A 19994-nucleotide genomic window follows, 5' to 3' on the forward strand; every position below is an offset into this window, starting at 1 on the left:
GGGGGAGCCAGGGGTGGGCCAGTGATAGCACCGCCCCCCCGCCAACCCCGCAGACCCGTGGGTGCCTACTTACCGTGGAAGGGCCGGTGGCGGGAAGCCCCAGCGTGATGTTGGGCAAAGACGGGGACGTGTAGAGGGGGAGGGGGCCCACGGAGCCTTCCCGAGTCACGAGCCTGTGAGCCAAGCTGGTCTGCGGACAGAGCACACGGCCGTCACACAGCCTGCAGGCCAGGCCTGCGGTCCCCTGAACAAAGCTGTCTTGACAAGTGACAGCAGCGAGACAGACGCGGCCGTCCACAGCATTAGAACCTGATTCACGATCCGTCACACTCTTGCTTGTTTTTAGTTAACTTGCTCATTCGCACTAAAGCTACCAGACTAAATCCAGGAGAGTATGTTTAAAAATATGTTCTGAGAGCTGGGAATGTCCTTCCAAACAAAACACGAGAGGTAGGAACGAGAGAGGAAAATGATGAATAAAAACAATCCCCTCACATAAAAGGCAAATAGTGCTGACGACAAGGCTGGCAATGGATAGTACAGACAGAGGCCAATATATAAAGAGCACACAGATCAAACAACAATTCATGAGGAAGGACAAAGAAGAACCAACATGGAGAAAAAACTCAGGAAAGAAAATTCAGCACCATCCTGTAATCTAAAGACCTATCAAAAAATCTAAAAATGTATTTTAAAATTGATCATGTTGGCAAAGGTTTTTTGAAAATGACGACAGCATCGTGATCGAGGGAGTTGGAAACACGCTGCCGGGTGGACGGTAAATGGGTGCCTTCCTTCTGCAGGACGATTCGGCGCTCCTTGTCAAAAGCCTTAAAACAGACCCAATCTTTGCTCCGAGACCCCTCCCCTCCACGCTGAGGGTGTCCTCTTAGGAAGTAAAGCTAGAGGAATTTGAGGATCTTATTTACCACGTGGGGCTAAGCAGCAGCCCCGAGGACCTGCACCACTGTGGCATTTCACATCGTCTTGCTTCTAGAAGGCATGTCCTTTGCTAAGAGGACACTGTCTCATTCACACCATCTCCTCCCCTCGGTAGGGACCAAGAGCACACAGTCACAACCACGAGCCGAGCAACAGCAGGTGGTGTGTGTGCCCTGACGTCGGCGGGGGGTCGCGGAAAGTCACCTTCGTGATGGACAGGTCACCAAGTCTCTCCTAGTTCTTCCCCCAAAGGATTTTTTAATTAAGGATGAGAAACACCTGGGTGCTCAAAAATTTCATTTGCAAGATAAAAATGTGCAGATGCGTGAGCTGAAAGGGATGACAGGTTCCCGTAAGCCATGACGGAAGGTCTACCGCGCAGCTAGAAAGCGCTCCCCCCCTGCCCCCCATCCCCGGGAAGGCAGACCCTTCCCCCGCCCCCGGCGGGGCGCAGGCATTCCCTGCCTTGCTGGGTGGCTCAACGGTGTCACACGCTGCACCTGATAAACTGTCCTCATGCCACCCCGGCAACGCAGGAAGGACCGTGTCCTCACTTGGGAGGAAGTTTAGCTGCAGGAAGGTGGCTGCAGCAAAGGCTTTAGGCTTTAGGTTTTTCACATAGTAACACAGTAATGATTCAAGGGCGCCTTAAAAAATGGCCTCTTTCCGGGTTAAAAACAAGCAGCAAGCTGTGCTTCAGAGGAAGCGGCTCAGAGTGCCAAGGAGGGCAGGAGGGCTCCGGACTGTGATGCCCAGGAACCAAAGCCACGGACATGCCAAGTCTGCAAAGCCATCACTTCCTCTTGCATCTCATTCACATCTAGAAATGGGAGTCCCCATCATGGCTCAGCGGTGAGCAAAGCCGACTAGCACCCACGAGGACATGGGTTCGATCCCTGGCCTCGCTCAGTGGGTTAAAGATCCCGCGTTGCCGTTAGCTGTGGATCATATGTGCTGTGGCTGCGGTGTAGGCGGGTGGCTGCAGCTCCAATTCGACCCCTAGCCTGGGAACCTCCATATGCCGTGGGTACGGCCCTAAAAAGACAAAAAGACCAAAAATAAAATAAAATAAAATAAATAAATGAAGCAGCCCTCTGCTTCATGGTCAGGTGCTGGCCGTGTCCATCGGCCCTACCACTCGCTCCCACTGGAAAGTCCAGGGCCAGGTCAGCGCCCACCACCAGCCTCCAAATCACACTTGGCTTTCTGCATGGAACGAAGCGCCCCCACGGAGGAGGCCATCCCTGGGTGGGGGAGCCCTGCTTCCTCTGGGGTGGAGGCGCTGAGCTTCCCTCGGTCCCGCAGTGAAAGGGGTGCAGGCAGCTCCGTGCCCCCCATCTCCGCAGGAGCAGCCTGGCTTCCTGGGCCCGGAGCTCTCACCAAACTGCCCAATCCTAACACGTCTCAAAATCCACAATCCAACTGAGATCAAATGTTCAGAGGCTGCCCCTGCGATTACAATGAAAAGCTCAGTGAAACACGGAAACCGCACTCTTCCCACCTCCTGGGATTCCTTTCGCATCTTCCATCAATTTGCAGGAGCTTAATTCACGTTAACATGGGATTTGTAAAAACTCACGCATAAGTTAAACCAGCATCCACCCGCATAAGCCCTCTCTACGTACGGGCCATTAGGTACCTAACAGCCCCTTTTAAGCAAAAGCAGGATCCATGACGGCCCTTGACAAGTCACAGCCGGCACGTCCATCTCGTTCAGGGAAGCAGTTTTTAGGCCAAGTTCTAAGGCAAATTACAGGTATGACCTCCGTCTTACAAACTGTAACCACCTCGAGGATTTTCGCAGGTGGGTTGAAATGCACGGTAACAAAAGGGACAGATGCACAGAGGAAACGAGGAAGAGGCGACGGGGGATCAAGCAGACTAGAGGAGGAGGCGCTTCGAGGAGTGACCCGAGGCCCTAAAACCCGCCTGGACGCCAGCCTCTAGAAACTGGCAGTGAAAAAGCCGTCACGTGTGTCTGCTTATCCCCCAGGACTCGGCAGCCCTCTGGGAGGGCGGGACTCGTCTCGAGGTATTGAGGAGAGAAAGTAAGATACTGCAGGCAATGACACGAGCTTCCTGGACGTCGGAAGGACGGAGGAAAAACCTCCCAAGAACCCCGCAGTCTGTAGGACCGTCCCCACAGGTAGCACAGGGCACCTACTGCTGGCTCAGTCCCGGGACACTCACTGTGCAGCCGGCTCCCCACGTGGCCCCCAGCCCCGGCCCATCCCAGGCTGCTGGGGAGCCGCGGGGAGGCAGGCCCTTGGCACGTGCCCCAGGACACTTGTGGGATGAGCCGAGGTTGAGTGAAGTGAGTAAAGAGAGAAACAGGCGCGTGGAGGGGAGGTTCTGGAAGCCAGGTCCGGTCACGGGCAGGACCTGCAGCCTGGCCGGCCCTCCACCTGGCCGGATCAGCCACCCATCCCCTCTCTCTGGAACTCTCTCGCCACCCATGTCCGGCTCAAGCTGCAGCACACCTGGGCTGCCAAGCAGAGGTGAGGGGCACACCCCACCCTGTGTCTGAGGCCTGGGGTCCCGAGAAGCTTCTGACATGCCGCCCCCAACACTGCAGATTGAAGGGCAGCTATAAACGGCTCTTTGGAGCCACGGCTGGGCCAGCCGGAATACCGGCCATGGACAGGGGCGCAGGGCACTGACCTCGGCCGGGACGCTGGGCACAGCGGGCGCGATGCCGTTCTCCGTGCTGACGCTCCCGGAGCTGTTGTTGGGCGAGCTGGGCGCGGAGCCCGGGGCGCTGCTGCACGCGGAGTCTGTGGGGAGAGACACTCGTGAGCCTGGCCCGGAGCAGGTCCCGGACACGAGACGTGCAAACAGGGACCCGAGCTGCGCGGGCCTCCTGAGGACTGGAGCTGGCGGCTGGCACAAGCCCCAACTCGAACAAGCAGGACCGCGTCCCCACATGGAGCTCATTCCCTGTTCTCAGCTTTGTCACCGACCTTCTCGTGAGCTTCGCAAACCTGTGGCTCCTGGAGGCCCTGCCTGAACCTCTATGCTCTGCACACGAGCGATGTTATTCTCCTTTTGAAAGGTTTCAAAATGATCTCTCTTTTTTTTGGTCTTTTTTGTCTGTTGAGGGCTGTACCCACGGTACACGCAAGTTCCCAGACTAGGGGTCGAATCAGAGTTGTAGCTGCCGGCCTACACCACAGCCACAGCAACTCGGGATCTAAGCCGAGTCTGCGACCTACACCACCGCTCACGGCAACACCCCGGATCCTTAACCCACCGAGCGAGGCCAGGGATTGAACCCGAGTCCTCGTGGGTGCTCGTCAGATTCGTTTCCATTAAAAGCCACGACGGGAACTCCCGCAAGAAGATCTTAAAACACCAAAGAATAAAGCCTGAGCACCTATTAACATTCTAACAACAAAAGGCAAGAAAACACGGAAGCCAAACACCTGCCCAGGGAGGCGACCCGCTGGGCTCGCTTCCAGAGCCCCCCCGACTGTTTACCGTGGGCTGACCCTCTCTTTTCAAACACCCAGGACGAGCTCAGCTGGGGCATCTGTGCCTGACTGGCGTCATCTGAAAACAAACCTCGGGATGCCCCCTGGAGCCGTGAAGGTGCGCCTGGCCCATCCCGCCCGGCGGGCGGGGTTCTGCTCCTCGGGAGCCGGGGCAGAGGAGGGAGCGTGTCCCACCGGGGCTCCCTTTCCCCCACAGGAGCCGCCTCGACACGTGTGGGAACACGCTTCGGGACGCCCTGGCGACGCTTGACGGTAATAGAAGGGCAGCTGCCCTTTCCGTGTCTTGATCAGGGTAACGGTGACTGGCGACGGCAGCGTCTAGTAAAACCTTTCAGGAAACCCGCCGGAGCCACGTCCCTGCCTCCCCTGGGCATCCACCACCCGCGGTGACTCCGATGGCTTCGACTCTGCCCGCGTCTGCACTCACAGGCTCGGGAAGAAAAGGGGCGCCGGTGTGGAAGGGAGGCTGTGCTGGCACAGAGGGGACGCCGGGGCCACCTCCCTAAGCTGGCGCCTCAGAGGCCACCTTTCAGAGCTGTCGGGCAAAGCCTCTCTGCCCGCCAAGGTCCAGACCTAGGCAGGGCACGAGGGCGGTGAGACCACAGAGCTGCCTGCAAGGCCTGGTGGACTCTAAAAACTGGTTCCAGCTGAACAGCGGGTCACAGCGAGGAGGCCGAGGCTGCGGTGTGGACGACAGGGCCTGTTCCCTCACACCCAGATCCGCAGGCCTGGCTCCAAGAGCCGTGCCCAGGGGTCAGCACCCTGGTGCCCACAGTGAAGATCTAACCTTGAGGGCACATGCACCTCCCCTTAAGGGGACAGCAGGCAGCTGCGTCCCTGGGAACACGCCGGCAGCAGAAGGCTCTGTCCACTCGGGGGCCCGCTTCCACCCTCCCCGGGCTCAGCCCACTCTCCCGGCACTGAAGGTGAACACGGGCCCGGCTCCCCCAGCACACGCCAGACCAGAGCCTGGCCTCGCCCGGCGAGGCATGTTCACGGGCACCTCACTGAGTGGGAGCAGCTGCGGACGCCAGCGGGGCCGGGCAGGTGTCACACTTCACCCCCGAAGACGGAGCGCGCTTCTCCCACCCCCACCTCAGACCTGGCCACCCTCTGCCGTGGAACCCCTCTGCCGTCGTCCTGCCTCCAGTGACCTCCATCCCAAAGTGACCACCAGGGCTGCTGCACAGAAACAAGCTCCCCACGAGCAGGAATAGACACAGGGCCCCACCGTCCTGGCAGCCAGGCCTCCCCGCCGACAAGCCTGTTGGTGACCAGGTGTGGGCTCTGACCCAGGAGAGGCCGGAATCTGAACGGATCCCCCCACGGGGTGGGTAGGGTGGGGACTCTTGGTGACATTATTTCCTGATCTCTTTGGATCTCTCTACAAGAACAACCTCGTGATGACAAGGGCGGGGCCTCGGGGACAAGACCTCAGGCCGAGTTTCACACAAACCACCCAATGTCCAGAAGCCGACCTGGGACCAGGGGCTTTGCCCCCCAGGAGGAGGGGCGGGTGAGCGCTCTCATCTCATTCCAGACACCAGCCTGGGGACCGGGGAGGCACCGCGCCCAGCAGCCCTCCTCCTCCCCCGGGAGCTTGGCCCCACAGCCAGAGCCTGCTTTGCCCGTCAGATGCCGAAACCGGGGAGCAAACCCGGTCCTGTGCCTCCTCCCTCCAGGCTGCCCGGCAGCGCCTTTGTCCTGTGATTCCGGAACGCTGGATGTGCAACATCTGGGGGTGGGGTGTCCCCTCCGAACGGGGCGAGCCCTTGTGACAGGTGCAGCCTCAGGACACGCGGCACAGACGGGAAGGAGCTCTGCCCGGTGGGCGCGCTGCCCCGCATGGCCGCTAGGTGGAGGCCGAGAGCAGTGCGTGTCCTCCAAGGGACACTCCCAAGCTCCCGCCCTGCTCGGCCCGGGGTCCCCCTCTTCCCAGGAAGATCTGGGGGCTCTCCAGTCGTTCAGACACCATTTCATGGGCAGCGGGGCAGGTCGGAAACATGGGCTTCACCAATCACAGGGGAGGGTCGGCTCAGTGCCCCACCTTCAGAGAAACCTCCACTTAAGCTCCAGACAGCATCCCTGTGAGGTCAGAGCGGTCCCTCTCCCCTGCCCGCCCGGCCAGCACTGGAGCTGCCCATGCCACCCGGGGACCCGCTTGAGACTCCTCTGGGCACCCGCTGTGGCCCTCAGACTCCCAGGGCTGGCACTACGGGCACAAGAGCCCTCGGGCCCCAGGAGGAGCGGGGGATGCGGGTTTCAGTGCTTAAGGAACAGCGCAGGAGAGCCTCGGAGAGAGGGTGGGGTGGGCAGGTAAGGCACGTACCTGTGACATCCAGGGGACGCTTTTTTAGAGCAGTAACCACAGGCCCATCTTTCCTGCGTAACAGAGGGCTGCTCCGTCTCTCGGCCACTTTCTGCTTTAGCCTGGAGCGTAATTTCAGATTGGGTTCAGAAGCTGCACAAAAAAGAGACGTCATTTCAGTCAGGCAGACGCAACTGGGGTCAAGGCTATCTCGTTGGCAGTTTAAAAGCACGCGCGTTGGGTAAATATTAGCTGAACGGCGACGTGTCGTTTCCAGGCAGAGGGAGGCAGCAGCCCGCGGGCGGGTTATTTCCAGTCCCATCCGTCCATCCATTCGTCCAAACACTGAATCAAACACACCAGATGCCTTTAGCGAGCTTTCTGTGGATGGACGGTTAGACACACGTGGGAGCTGTCACCGCGCGGACAAGCGGGCACTCAGGGACGGTTTGGGGGCTCTGGCCAGGGACTGTTACGACGACTTGGACATGACACCCTTTCTTATTCACCTGCAAATCAAAAATTCCTCCTCCATGTAACAACCCAGGAGCTAGCGGCCCACTCGAGCTCCCAGCTGCCTCTGCACGACCCGCCTGAGGGGGCTGAGGCCAAGCCCGCGAGTGGGCACCATCTCCCTGTGTCCCTCAGCGTCCCCTGACCCCCGGGCTGGTGCTTGGGCATATGGTTGGGTTTTTGGTAGCAGCTCTGCTTAGAGCAAACTAGACCACCCCAGCCCACCCCAGGCACAGGTCAGGGGAACTCGGGCCTCTGGTGCAAGGCTGCCTCGGGAGGGGGTCTCTGTGGATCCCAACTCTGGGGGCTGGCTGCTTGGGAGCCCAGGCGGTGGTGAGACCGCCCCTTGGGGACGGCGCCTTCTCAGGTTTCTACTGCTGGTGGATTTGCAGATTAGCCAGGTTTTACCTCCTGTTTTTGCTTTTACTCAGCCACCCCGCTGTTTTTAATCTTTCTGGAAGAGGAAGTTTACTGCTCTCTAGAGCAACAAGCAACACAATCAAATTTCCTCCTGGAATCGGAGGTACGCTGGTCCGTTTACAGGAAGTGGGGCTAGCGGGCCACGTGTGCATCTCATGGCTGTGGCGACTCGGCCCTTCAGGGAGCCCAGGGACAGGGCTGAGGGGTGCTGGTCCTCAAGGAGGGCGGAGCCGCCACCTAAACGACGCTTCCCGGAGGAACACGATGTGCTGAGGAGCTGCCGGCCTTTCTAGACGCTCCACCTGCACCTGCTCTGGAGGCAGGGATTCGGGAGAGACGCCCTCTCTGCTTTGCAGCGTTTGTCCTAAAGCAAGGCTCCCCAGCTGGACGTTCATGACGAAGACGACAAGGATCCAACGACGACATAGCCTTCCCCACCGGCTAGAGGACCCGCTTCTAGTTTTCAATATTATTTCTAAACGTTTGAAATACGACACATTTATTTCTATTTCTTCACTGAGTTTCTTATTTTACTAATATTAAAACAAAACAAAACAAAACAAAAACTCCATCTGATTAACAGGCAAGAAAACCATAGCTCTTCTTCCACCACCGAGCTCTCAAACCCTGAATGCACACAGGGCATCCTCACTGTCCGTCTGTCCTGGGGACGGAAGCTGCCCCTGAGACCCAGGGCAGCATGGCACCCTCGGAGCTCAGGGGGCACGAGGACCCCGCCCCAGGGTGTGTGTGTGGGACGGCACACGTGTACTGGCACCTACAGCCCATTTCATGCCCAAAGTTCCTGGCTGGGTGATGGTACCACCTGGTCATCCGCTGGGCAGCCAGACCCCAGCCCACGGCCATCCTTCCACACCCCCTGCCCGAGAGCCCCAGGGTCATGGTGGGACTTAAGCCTCTCCTGGACAGGCCCCTGCCCCTGCCCAGCTGCCCCTCCACCCCAGAGCCTGCCCTGGCCCCCCACAGCCCCTGCTTCTGGTCACCAGGCCTCGGATGAACGTCCCGTAGGCGCCCCCGCCCCACTGAACCCTCCTGCGTCGCCCGGCCTGGCTCCCCACAGCAGCATTTTCACCAGCTGAAATGACCCCTTCATCTCCCTGCTCCCCCCGCCCCCCCAACACTTGAGCAAGAAACTCCAAAAGACCGAAGGGTGGGTCGGGCCCCCTGGATCCAGCGACCTCCCGCAGGCCCTGAGCTGCAGGGGCCCCTGGGAGGCCAGGCTGCCTGGTCCAGGGCAGGGGAGGGGACGGCCCCTTCCCGGGGACCCCATCCGGCCTCCAGGCTTTCTCCCACAGTGGTGACTGGGCTGGCAAGGGCGGTGGGCTGCTGTCCCTCGCCCCCCCGCCCCCCGAGGCCCCTGGCAGCCGGGGCTGGGGGTGGGGTGCTCCGGCTGGAGTGACTCATGTTTCTCGTGGTTTGCCAGCACATTTCTTGAAACCTGTGAAATGCCTGTGACCCAACCGGTTCCACGTGGAGGTCAGAGCCTGGGGCGCAGGCGGGCCACCGCCCGAGACGAGAGGACCGTCACCCTGCCGTGTGCAGGGCCACGCGGCCGCACAGGCTCTGCCAACCGCTCCCGATGTGGCCGAGCTCCGCCGAAGAGAGCTGCAAACACGTGGATGCGGCCAAGGGTGCCGCTGCCCCGCTGCTGCCCCGCAGATGGCACTGCTCCCCGGCCCGCGGGCTCTCCTTCCAGGAGTCAGACGGCGGCGGCAGCCTCGACCTGCCTCTCTCTCGACCTCGGATGCTCCGCCATCCCAGCACCGGCCGGTCCTCGGCAGGAAGCCGACCTGCTCACCTCTAAGGCTCCCGCCCTCGGCCCAGATCTCAGGGCGCTTTGCTTCTCTCCACCCCGGTCACCACGTCTCACGGGGTCAGACGACGGGCTGGCAGGGAGCGCCCACCGGCCAGTCTACCTGGAAGCCACAGCGCTCTGCCCTGACACTGCGCCAGCGGCCGGCGAGGAAAGTGGACACGGAGCCAGCAAGGATGCTCGGGCCGTGGTGCGCGGAGGAGGGCCTGGGGCGTGGAGCACCTGCGCTCGGCGCCCCTCGCTCCTGACCCCCGAGAGGACGGTGAAGCGCGCTTTAAACAAGACGGGCGTGCTGAGGAAAGACGGCTGCCGAGCGGGCTGAGAAGTTTGAAAAATAGGAAGAAAAAGGCCCCACATCAAGTTACCAAAAAACCCAGCCGAGGACAGAACAAGCGGAGCCAGGAGAACCACTCACAAGCCCTTCCGGGCGGCTCCGTCAGGGGCCCGGGGCCCAGAGGGGGTCCCCCCAGGGCTGGCCGCCACCCAGAGCCCCGCCGGGTGCATCCTGGGACGTTCTGGGCTGTAGGGACCGGGTCAGGCCGCGAGCAGTGTTGGGTTCTGCAGCAGCCGCTTCTGGGGCAACGTGGAGCCTATGAGTCCTTAAGGAAAGTGACGTCTCCCAGTCTCAGTGTCCCTCACGCAGGAGCCGGAACACACGCGTCCCCCCAGCAGGCGGGGCCCTAAACCCCTCACACTGCACGTGCCGTTGCTCAGCAAGTCGGGAGCCTGCGCAGACCAGACACTAGGCAACGTGTGGCGTCCAGGCGAGAGGCAGGGCCTCCCCAGGAGGCCGTGAGCGGGAGTCCAGGGGCTGAGGGGAGGGCTCGGGGCCAGAGCAGAGCCTCCAGACCACCTGCCCGGACCACCCCGCCGCACCCTGAGGCTGAACTTAAAGCAGGTGCACGGAAACGCAGCGAACGCAGCCAATGTTTTATGATAACTGCAGACGGAAGGAAACCTGCAGAAACTGTCCACCTGAAACTGTATAAGATTGTGTATCAGCCACACGTCAGTCAACACAAAAAACCCAGGCCCTCAGAAAACGAAGCAAACAAACAAACAAAAGTCCACCTCAGGATAAAGGGAAGTTACACAAGACAGGGAAGGCAGCCACGGTCACCATGGGTGCACGGGTACCTTCTCTGGGCTGTTGTCACGACGGAGGGCGGGGCCGGGCGGGGCGGGCACGGCCGGCCCTGGGGGCTCTGCGATTGATGGACATTTATTTAGTTTGATAACGAAAAAAGGTAACTGCAGAAAGACACATGACAGACTGGAACAGAGCTTCTGCAGCACAGGCCGCAGGACCGATGCTGACAGGCGGGATGCAGGTATGAAGAGGAGCCGGTAGAGAGGGGTGTGGGTGAGCTGCCATCCAACACTGCACTTTAAGGACCCTCGCTGTGTGACCGGCGTGGTGCAGATGGTGGGCACAGGGGCTGGACAGGAAACACAGCCTGGCCAGCACGCCACCCCACACAGTCAGGGGCACCAGCCACACCGCACCGCAGGAACACGGCTCAGGGCGTGTGTAACACACCTTCCGAGCAGGGAAAGTGGAAGATGCACCTTGTTCATAACGACAGAACCGCTCACGGAAACATCAGCTAGACCTCGACCTTCGCACGCATCACGCTGGCCAGAGTGCCCGCGGCCGCGCCCCTGAGCGAAGCGGGGAGGGGCCTGGGGGCTGGTGGGTACCTTCTCCGCTTTTCAGGATGTGCTCATTCTTTTGAAGTGGAAGTTCCACTTTTCGGAAATGTATCCTGCAGAACTGTGAGCAAAGGGACTCGGACTTGTTGACAAAATAAAGACCAGAAAACTGTTACAACTCCTATACTGTTTGCATCTTTGATCTTTACACACTGAAATGGAATGGTAACCACGGTACAACATTAACAGAAAAATAAAGTTAGAGGCCAAAGTGCAAAGTAGGTGCTTTTGCTGACGGAGACTGTACAGACACATCACACACACACACACACACCCCTACACACCCCTACACACCCCTACACACAGCACAGGAGATACTCAGGACACCAGAGAGACCACAGCGGTCACAGGAGCCGTCTCTGCGAAGGAGACTCAGCAGGTGTGCCTTTAATGTGTCCTAAGTACCCATGACTTTCGTGATTTTTTTTTTTTTAATTAAAAGAAAAGCACTCAACGTCATGCTTAAAACTGGTCTCTCTCACCCCTCCTTCCCCCTCCGTCGTCTCAGTAGCATTATTTCAGGCGGTCATCGAGCAGCTATGAAAGTCAGGCCTGAAAGAGATGAGTTCGGGTCTCCCTGGGCGCTTGTCCTGTGAGAAGGGGTCCAAGACCGGCCGACTCCAGAGTCTGAATGAGCCCCTTCTCGAAGGAGAAGCTGCCTGGCACTTAACCACAGGGGCCACCTCTACGGGTTTCTTTGGAAAAGCACAACAAAGCCTTTTACAAAACCTTCCAAACACATTCACACCCATTTTTTAAAGAGCACAAGTTGATGGAAGAGGGCCCCGCACAGGTGTCCCCGCCCTGTGGTGGCCAGAAGTTTGGGGTGGGGGGCACTGCGGGCCTGGAGTGAAGCCTGCTCCCTGCCCGGGCAGTTCGAGAGGCAGGCTGACCAGCCGGCCTGGCCCAGACCGGGGCGGCAGGGCCTTTCCAGGCTGCACCTGACGCACACCAACACACCAGGTGCAGTGTACGCGGCGCCAGCATCGCCCACACCCTCCTCGTTGCCAGGCCACCACCAGGCTGAAACCGCATCAGAGCAAGACACGGACCTGGCAGCGACCGGCCCCTCCCAGACTGCAGAGACCAAGTGGCACGTGTGACAAACGTGGCCGTGCCCTCTTCCCTGGTGACCTCTGTGCACGCTACACGGGCCTGTAACATAAACCGGTAGGACCGCTGGTCAGCTCGCTGGTAGGCAGGGAAGTCTGCGTTTAGTCGCCGCGCCTCATGGGCCTACGAGGGTCAAAGATACCCCGTCTGGTTCTCCACCGGCGGCTGAGCTCTCGGGCCCCGCAGACCCCTCGTCAGGCGGCGGGAATCCTGCTGGGACACGGGCTGTGGACAGGGACCCTGATGTCCAGAGGGCCTGCGGAGACCTGGGCCGGGCCTCAGTCTGCTGTGTCCGTCCAGCCTTGCCCTCCGCACACCCAGGCCCCTCCCTGGCTGTGCCCTGCAGGGCAGCCCTGCCGTCCATCCCTGCCGTCCATCCTGGGCCTGGACCCTGCAGTTCACCTGCTCTTGTGGGCCTGGAGGATGCTGAGGACTGCGGCCTGTGCCCTGCCTGCCGACCAGCTCAGGGCCGGCCCCCAGGAAAGGATGTGACCAACGCTTGCTGAATACATGCCGTGAGGACACAGGTGGCGAGCCTGCTGCTGCTCCGGCTCAGCCACGTTCACGGCCACGGAGCACCCCCCCCCCGCCAGGTGCTGGGGGCCGAGCGGACCCAGCTGACCGTGAGGGGACGGGCAAGGCACCCAGCACGAGTGTCCACACCAGGGCCACCGCCAGCCCCGGGGACACGGGCTCTCCGCAGATGGGGACCCTCCCCTGGCACAGCAGTCACAGAAGTCACTGTCGTCAGGCGTCACCGAGGGGTTTTCAGTGACTCACTTGTGTAAAAAGGACCCTACCATGGCCATACTCACTGTACAAACAGGACGGAGCCACCTCAGCGACCCCAACAGGGAAGGATGGGGGGTGGGGGGCGCGTGGCTCCATCTCCCGGTGGCCACACTGGCAGCTGTGCTGCCCTCGAGGGAAAGCAGGCTTCCCGCCAGCTCAGGCCCATGACCCGCCAACTCCGCCCTCTGTTCCAGATCCCCGACCCCTCGGCACTGCAGCACCACAGCCGGGCTGACACCCACTTATCACCAAGAGGCGGTGGCACTGCTGCCCCGTCCCAGACGGGCAGACTTGCTCGGTGAGGCTGTCTGCCTGGGATACGGGGCGGTGGGGGAAGGCAGGTTGACGGCGAGAAACCCACCACACTTCCTGCATCTTAGCAACGGCTGACACTCTGCGATCAGCTGCACACCTGGCCATAGCGCCGGAAGGTGCAGAACCAGGAGAACATTCTAGAAGGAAGAGCTGGAGGAGCGGCCGCAGGAATGAATCCAGGCTTGGTCCACAACTTGGTGCAGGACGATCCAGAAGCTCCGGGCCCCGGACCAGCCCTGGCTTCTCCCGGCTGACGCCCGGCTGCTGTCAGACAATCCTTTTCGGCGCGGCGGAGAGCAGCGACACTCGCGGAGCACAACACAGACGGCGGGCACCATCGTGCCAAGGCACACGTTCTGTCCAAGATGTGGGTCCGGGGCCTGAGTGAGGAGGCCGCCGGTGGACGGGCAAAGGACGGCGCTGGGACAATGACCGGCGGTTTCGCCACCAGCCAGACGTCACGGGGGAGGCAGTTTGAGACGCAAAAAAACCCCAAAGGAACTGAAAAAAACTCACAGCAGCTAATACCTTCAAAACTATAAAGACAAAGCTCTTACTGGAGAAAAAGAAAATCCCCAAATATCATCATCCACGTGATAAAACTCAGTTTGCTTTTAAAAGCGGAAAAGTGGCCCTTCTCCAGTGTCCCCGCGGGCGCGAGTGTCTGCAGCGACGACATCTCCGGTGGCCCTTTGACGCCTCACAGGCCCCGGCAGGACCGTGGACGGGTGCGGGCGCTGGTGGAGTTCCACGATCCCTGACGCAGCCTTCAGGGCTGCGCTCGAGGAGGCTCCGAAACCCCGAGTCAAGGGAGCTGCTGAGCCACGGCCCAGCAGGAGCCACGAGAAGGCGCAGGCAGCAGCCCGCCCGCTGGGTCCCCGAGCGTCCTGCTGGGAGGGAGGGCACCTCCCTGGTATCCATCGTGGGGAAAGGGGTGGGGCCCCGGTTGGGAGCAGGGCCTATGCCTCTGGAGCCAGATTTGGGAGGTGGGCGCGCAGGCAGGCGGTGAGGACAAGCCGGGTGCTTGGAGGTGAGCGGGCACGTCTCGCCGGGCGGACCTGGCCGTGTTTCGTCGGTGCCTTCTTCCCAGGGGGCAGTTTAGAGGTTCCCGCTGTTCCCCGCCGCGTTATGGTCCTGGTGGGTGGGGGTGCTGAGCCTGGCAGGAATAGGTCACTGGGTGGGTGGGGGTGACGCCAGGGTGTCCTAACAGCTTGGGAAAGCAGGAGCGGAAGCCCGCCCCAGCCAGGCCTCCTGTAAGTACCACGCAAACCTCGGCCCAGCTTCTCCTAACAGCCTGGGATGGCACAGCTGGGGGAGACACAGAGCTTCAACTCACAAGGCAGGAGGTGAAGACACTGGATATAAACCTAGGCCGGGGGGGGGGCCCCACAGGCCAGGGCAGCGTAACCCCTGAACGTGCCCAGGGGGGCGTCTCATGAATCCAGACAGAAGTGAGTGTCACGCACAGGCCACCACAGCACGGGCGAGGTGAATGGCGAGGCAGCCAGGCCATTTGTGGTCACATGCCCCATAAAAACAGAGGGCGGATCCCCATGGGACCAGCCGAGTGGACGTCACATTTATCAAGGGTGACCACTGTAATTCCGTCAAGGCATTTTGTAACTAAAATCTCTCTTGATGAGGTTTCACATGCCTGGGGCCTCTGCCGAAATGCAGATGCAAATTATTTAGAATTAGTGACATCACGTGTTTGAAAGTAGATGCTTCTGGGACGGCCCAGACACGGCACTCGACGCCCTGAAGTGGTTTGGACACGCCCTCTGAATTCTGGAATTATCAGAATCACTACTGTGTGAGCGACGCCTTTTTAAAAGACGGACTATGCAGCCACTTCTTCCTCAAGCTGCTCCGCAGCCCCGAGCGAGCGGCGTGGGGAGGGGTCTCTCCCACCACATTGACCCGGGGCTGGGTGGTGCTGCTCATCAGCCCCTGCTTCAAGGCAAGACAGAAGGTGTGGACACTTCATTGCCACAGTCCAAGCGTAGGAGCCAGAGGCCACAGGGGGACAAGGCTTGGCGGCCACACAGCCCTGATGGAGGAGCAGGTGGAGGGCAGGTGCCAGTCCAGCAGCATCTGGAATCGCCAGACCCTGCAGCCAACCAGCTGCACCAGGCTCTACATCCTGTGACAGGAGCCGGCTCTGGGTGGTACTGCCCATGCTTCTTGGGACAGGGACAAGCAGAGCTAGCACCTGCCGAGGGTACCTCTTTCTCTTTTTGGAGGGTGGGCATGTGGGGGGGGCGCCTGGGGGCCCTGGGGCAGATGAAGCCCTCTGTCCTCTCCAGGGAGCTCGGGGGAAGAGCCAGGTGTGTCCAGCCAGGAAGCGCCCTCGGAGGGAGGCAGGCGCCTCTGCTCGGCGCCCAGCCCTGCAGGTCCCCCTGAGCTGCTGCTCCAGGGACCATGGGTACCACGCTTGTCACAGCCAGGGTGGGAGGCAGTGCCATGCATGCTGTGGGCCCACTTTACTGATGAGAAACCGAGGCCAGGAGAGCCTGGGGACTCTGCCACGGGGCCCAGAGCTGCAAACCCAGCAGAAGACTGGAGGAGCTGCGGGACCGCCTGGCTCCCCTCCCAGTGGGCCAGCGCGCTGCGCAGGTGCCCGGGGCCTCCTCACCCTGGGGTCTCTCGGAGCCCAGCGCCCTGTTTTGCTGACTGGAGAGACTCTGGTTCACCAAAGCCTCGTCTCCAGAATGGGGTGGGGAGGGCAGCGTGGGAGGGGCGGCCTGACCCCAAAAGGCAGGCGGCCCTTTCTGTGGTGCCCGCAGGCCCTCTAGGGGGACACACAGCCCTTCTCGGCAGACGAGTGACAACCACACGGTCCAACTGGAGAGAAGACAGCAGCTACCCTCTCCCCCTCACCAACCATGGGTTTACAGCTCAAGTGAAACCCTGGCACAGAGGGGCTCTGCCAACCCCTCTGACCGCCGGGTGCCCGTGCTGGGGACGTGGCCGTCCTGCTGTGGCCTCTCCCATCCACACCGGGGATGAGCGTCCAGTCCCACGGGGGCTGAGCTGGACCTCCCTCCCCCAGCTCCAGCGCTGGATGGGCCTGCCACCTGCCCTCCCCTGGGCACAGCTCAGCCGGGGGCCCTCGCCGCCATCCTCAGGTCGGACCAACACCTCACCCGGGGGAAGAAGCTGCTTTACAGCATTTCCGTCCAGAACAGGCGAAAAGCTTTGGATCACACAAAATTCATGTTTATGAAGAAAAAGCCGTGACACAGACCCACCTCCATTAAACAGGCGCCCGGCCCTTTCCACACGGCCCTGCGGCCGTGGACTACACCTGCCGCCTCTGAGACCGGGCACCCCCACCCTACCCCGCCTGCCGCAGCCAGGCCCTCACTTCTGGGGCGGGGGGGGGCAAAGCTTCCAGAAGCCCCTTCTCTGTCCCCACCCGCCGTCCATGTACTGCCCATGACCCGTGCGATCCTGGCTCAGAGTCACTGCCTGCTGGAACCATCGCCGCTGGAGGAGGCCAGGGAACTGGACACCCTGCCTGTGTCTTAACACCCACCTTCAGCTTTGAGAGGGAGCAACCCTGAGGCGTCTCTGTAGGACACAGAGACCTTCTTCCCAGTCTGGGACCCCCGGCCACTCCCCGGCTCTGCCAAGAGCGGGCAGTGAGGGCCAAAGTCTAGCTGGCTCGCTCACAGAAAGGACCAGAGGCCCGTGGCAGGGCTGCTGTGTCCCTTGGCTCAGCAGGGGGCCCTTTGGGCTGGGACAGCACACGGCACAGGCCACCAAAAGGCCAGTGGGCTTGATCGTTGTTTAAAAGCGAGTTTGAAGCCGGAAGCGAGGGTCACAGGGCCTGGGTTTAGCAGCTGCGGCCAGCCGGCCAGGCAGGCGCCCCGAGGCCCCGTCCCGCAGCTCGGCTCCGCTGCACCCGCCCCCCAGCGCGGCCCCACACTGACCTGTCTTTCTGAGCGGAAAGTCATCTTTGGCGTCATACATGCCCAGGACCGGGTGGTTGTAGGAGGCGGACACCCCGCTCTGGGGCGGGGAGCTCTGGTCCAGGGAGCTGTGCTGTGTCTTCCTGGAGGAAAAGGCAGGACAAAGGCTTAGTCACCTGCCGGCCCCGACACGTCCCCCCAGCTCACGGCCGGCCTCCAGGCATTGGCCTGCCCTCCAGGGCCAGACTGGCAGGATGAAGACCTGACACTGAACAAGGAACAGATGCCACCCTCCCCTGGCCCTGTCCAGGCCGGCCGGCGAGGGGAGCGGGGCCTGCACCACCGCACCGGGGTCCTGTGCCCGATCCGTGCAGCCCCTTCCTCTCGGGCGTCCCCTGACCCAGTCAGTTCTCAGGCCAAAGGGAAGGGGAACCACGCCACCCGGGGCCTGTCCTTGGGGCGCAGGAGCAGAAGGAGACAGGCGGGCTCCAGGTGCAGGGAGACAGGTGTGCCGGAGGCAGCCGAGACCTGGTGGGGACAAGCGCTGGTGACGTCCGGGCCCTTGAGCGCAGGAGCTGCATGGGGACTTCCCTTTGGCAGAAGGGCCTCCTTGGGGACGGTCACTCCCAGGCACCTCCCATCCTTGAGGGGGTGGCAGCAACCCACCCTCTGCCCTGGGAGCTGACCACAAATTTCACTTCCTTACGGGCAGCGGGCACAACTCAGAATCCCCAAGGTGACTGCACGGGGTGGGGGTGGGGATCAGGCCTCGGGATGGGGGGTCAGGCCATGCTCAGCGGGACCCCCACAAACGTTCTTTGGTGGGGCCGCCGCCGAGTCCTGCTGGAAGCGTGAAGGTGTCATGAATCCTGTGTCTTCAAACTGCGTCATCCGCTTAATGACTTGAAACACACTTGCCACCCGACTTCTCGGAATTTGCTAACCTATCTATCGGAGTCCACGGCACTCACATCCGCGCACCTGGTGTTATGTGAACTAAGCGTGTGAGCGTTTAAATGCTCACAGGTGGATATTTAAATACTGGAGAGCAAATCTGTGCAAAGACCAGGGCGATTGCAGAGCCCAGCCCCACGGTCACAGCCCGTGAGGCACAGCCTGTGAGCACTGTGGGCGGCAGCCCCGCCAAGCACACGCCGCCCCCATCAGGACGCAGGACGCACGAGGGCCCAGGCCAGGGGCTCAGGGCGGCTCATCACGTCTTTCCAGCCGGCCCACCTCGCACAGCCCATCAAAGGTCTGACGGCAACTCTCGACAGTGTCACCCCCTGAGGTCACGGCCTCCAGAGAGCAGCCCTTGGTGGCTCTCCCGCCCTCCTTCAATGCCAGGTTACAACCTGGGGGAAGTTCACTCTCTCCTCCGTAAGAAACCTGCAAAGGGCTGTGTGTGTCGTCTGTGACTATAAAAAATAGGCTGCTGTTAACAAAATATTACTATAGGGAACAGTAACAACTGTCATTATACTTTCTTTTTTGGTCTCTTTAGGGCCACATCCACGGCACACAGAGGTTCCCAGGCTGGGGGTCGCATCGGAGCTGTAGCCACCAGCCTACACCACAGCAAGGCGGGATCTGAGCCACGTCTGCAACCGACACCACAGCTCACGGCAATGCCGGGTCCTTCCCCCACCGAGCGAGGCCAGGGATCGAACCTGCGTCCTCCTGGATCCTAGTCAGGTTCGCTTCCGCTGTGCCACGACAGGAACTCCCTGTCATCATACTTGAATGATGGAGTTGGTTTGTAATTAAGCCAGAAGTTTGGCGCTAATAGATTTTCTCTTCTGCCTGGATCTCTTGAGATGCGGGCAGTCTTCAAATCCTCACTTTCTTGTCTGGCCTTGAAATGAGCAAGAAGGAGCCCGATGGCGTGGATCGGCGGCAGTGCAGCCGCAGAGCTCTCGGCAGACCAGGGCCGCCCTCGAGAGTGAGCTCTGGGGCCAGACGTCAGAAGGGTGACTTGGCTCACAGACAGCAGCCCAGAGCTCCCGACCCTGCAGAACCAGCGCATCCCCCAGGTCCCCATGGCACACGCCTCCTCCAGGGCCTGAGGGTGGGGGCTCTCACGGAAAATGTGCCACCTGCCCTCGGGGGTGGGGGGGGGCACCAGTTCCTGTCACACTCATACAGCCCCCAGTGTGCAAGGTTCTGCCCATGAGAGCCGAAGCCACGTCCTGTCCCTGCTGTGTGTGCTCACAAGCTCACACCCTCACCCCATTCACACACTCACCCTACCCAGCCTCACTCCAGTTACACACTCACCCCAATTACACACTCGCGCCACCACCCTCACACTCACCCCAGTTACACATTCACCCCACTCGCCCTCACACTCACCCCACAGAAACCCCTGCTTGGCATCACCCCACCCCATCCTCCCTCCACAGTCGCAGCCCCCCCACCCCACGTACACACGCACGGGGGGCAGGACCCGCAGAGCTGCTCTTCTGTCCAGCTCAGCCCTGACCCTAAACTCCTCCCGGGAGGAGGCTGCCCTGCGGTGTCCCTGCCGAGAGCGCAGCTGATGCACGCGGCGCCTTGTCTTAAAGACAGTCCTTACTGATGCAGACGGAAAACAAATTCGCTCTCTCTAAACGTTACTCTGATTGGAACACAGAATAAAA

At 61.0% G+C, this 19994-nt stretch overlaps 1 protein-coding gene across 6 annotated transcripts in view; it reads right to left on the reverse strand.

Annotated features, from left to right (window-relative positions):
• Positions 1 to 19994, reverse strand: part of HDAC4 (histone deacetylase 4) — a 279030-nt gene that overhangs the window by 57183 nt on the left and 201853 nt on the right. For all 6 annotated transcript variants that reach the window (XM_021075899.1, XM_021075896.1, XM_021075897.1 and 3 more), the window contains 4 exons: positions 17377 to 17498; positions 6763 to 6894; positions 3604 to 3716; positions 74 to 190 (listed from right to left, as the gene is read on the reverse strand). In XM_021075899.1, coding sequence (XP_020931558.1) covers positions 74 to 190; positions 3604 to 3716; positions 6763 to 6894; positions 17377 to 17498 — 484 coding nt within the window. The remainder of the gene's footprint in view (positions 1 to 73; positions 191 to 3603; positions 3717 to 6762; positions 6895 to 17376; positions 17499 to 19994) is intronic.

This window comes from Sus scrofa, chromosome 15, assembly GCF_000003025.6.
Source record: "Sus scrofa isolate TJ Tabasco breed Duroc chromosome 15, Sscrofa11.1, whole genome shotgun sequence".
NCBI lineage: Eukaryota > Metazoa > Chordata > Mammalia > Artiodactyla > Suidae > Sus > Sus scrofa.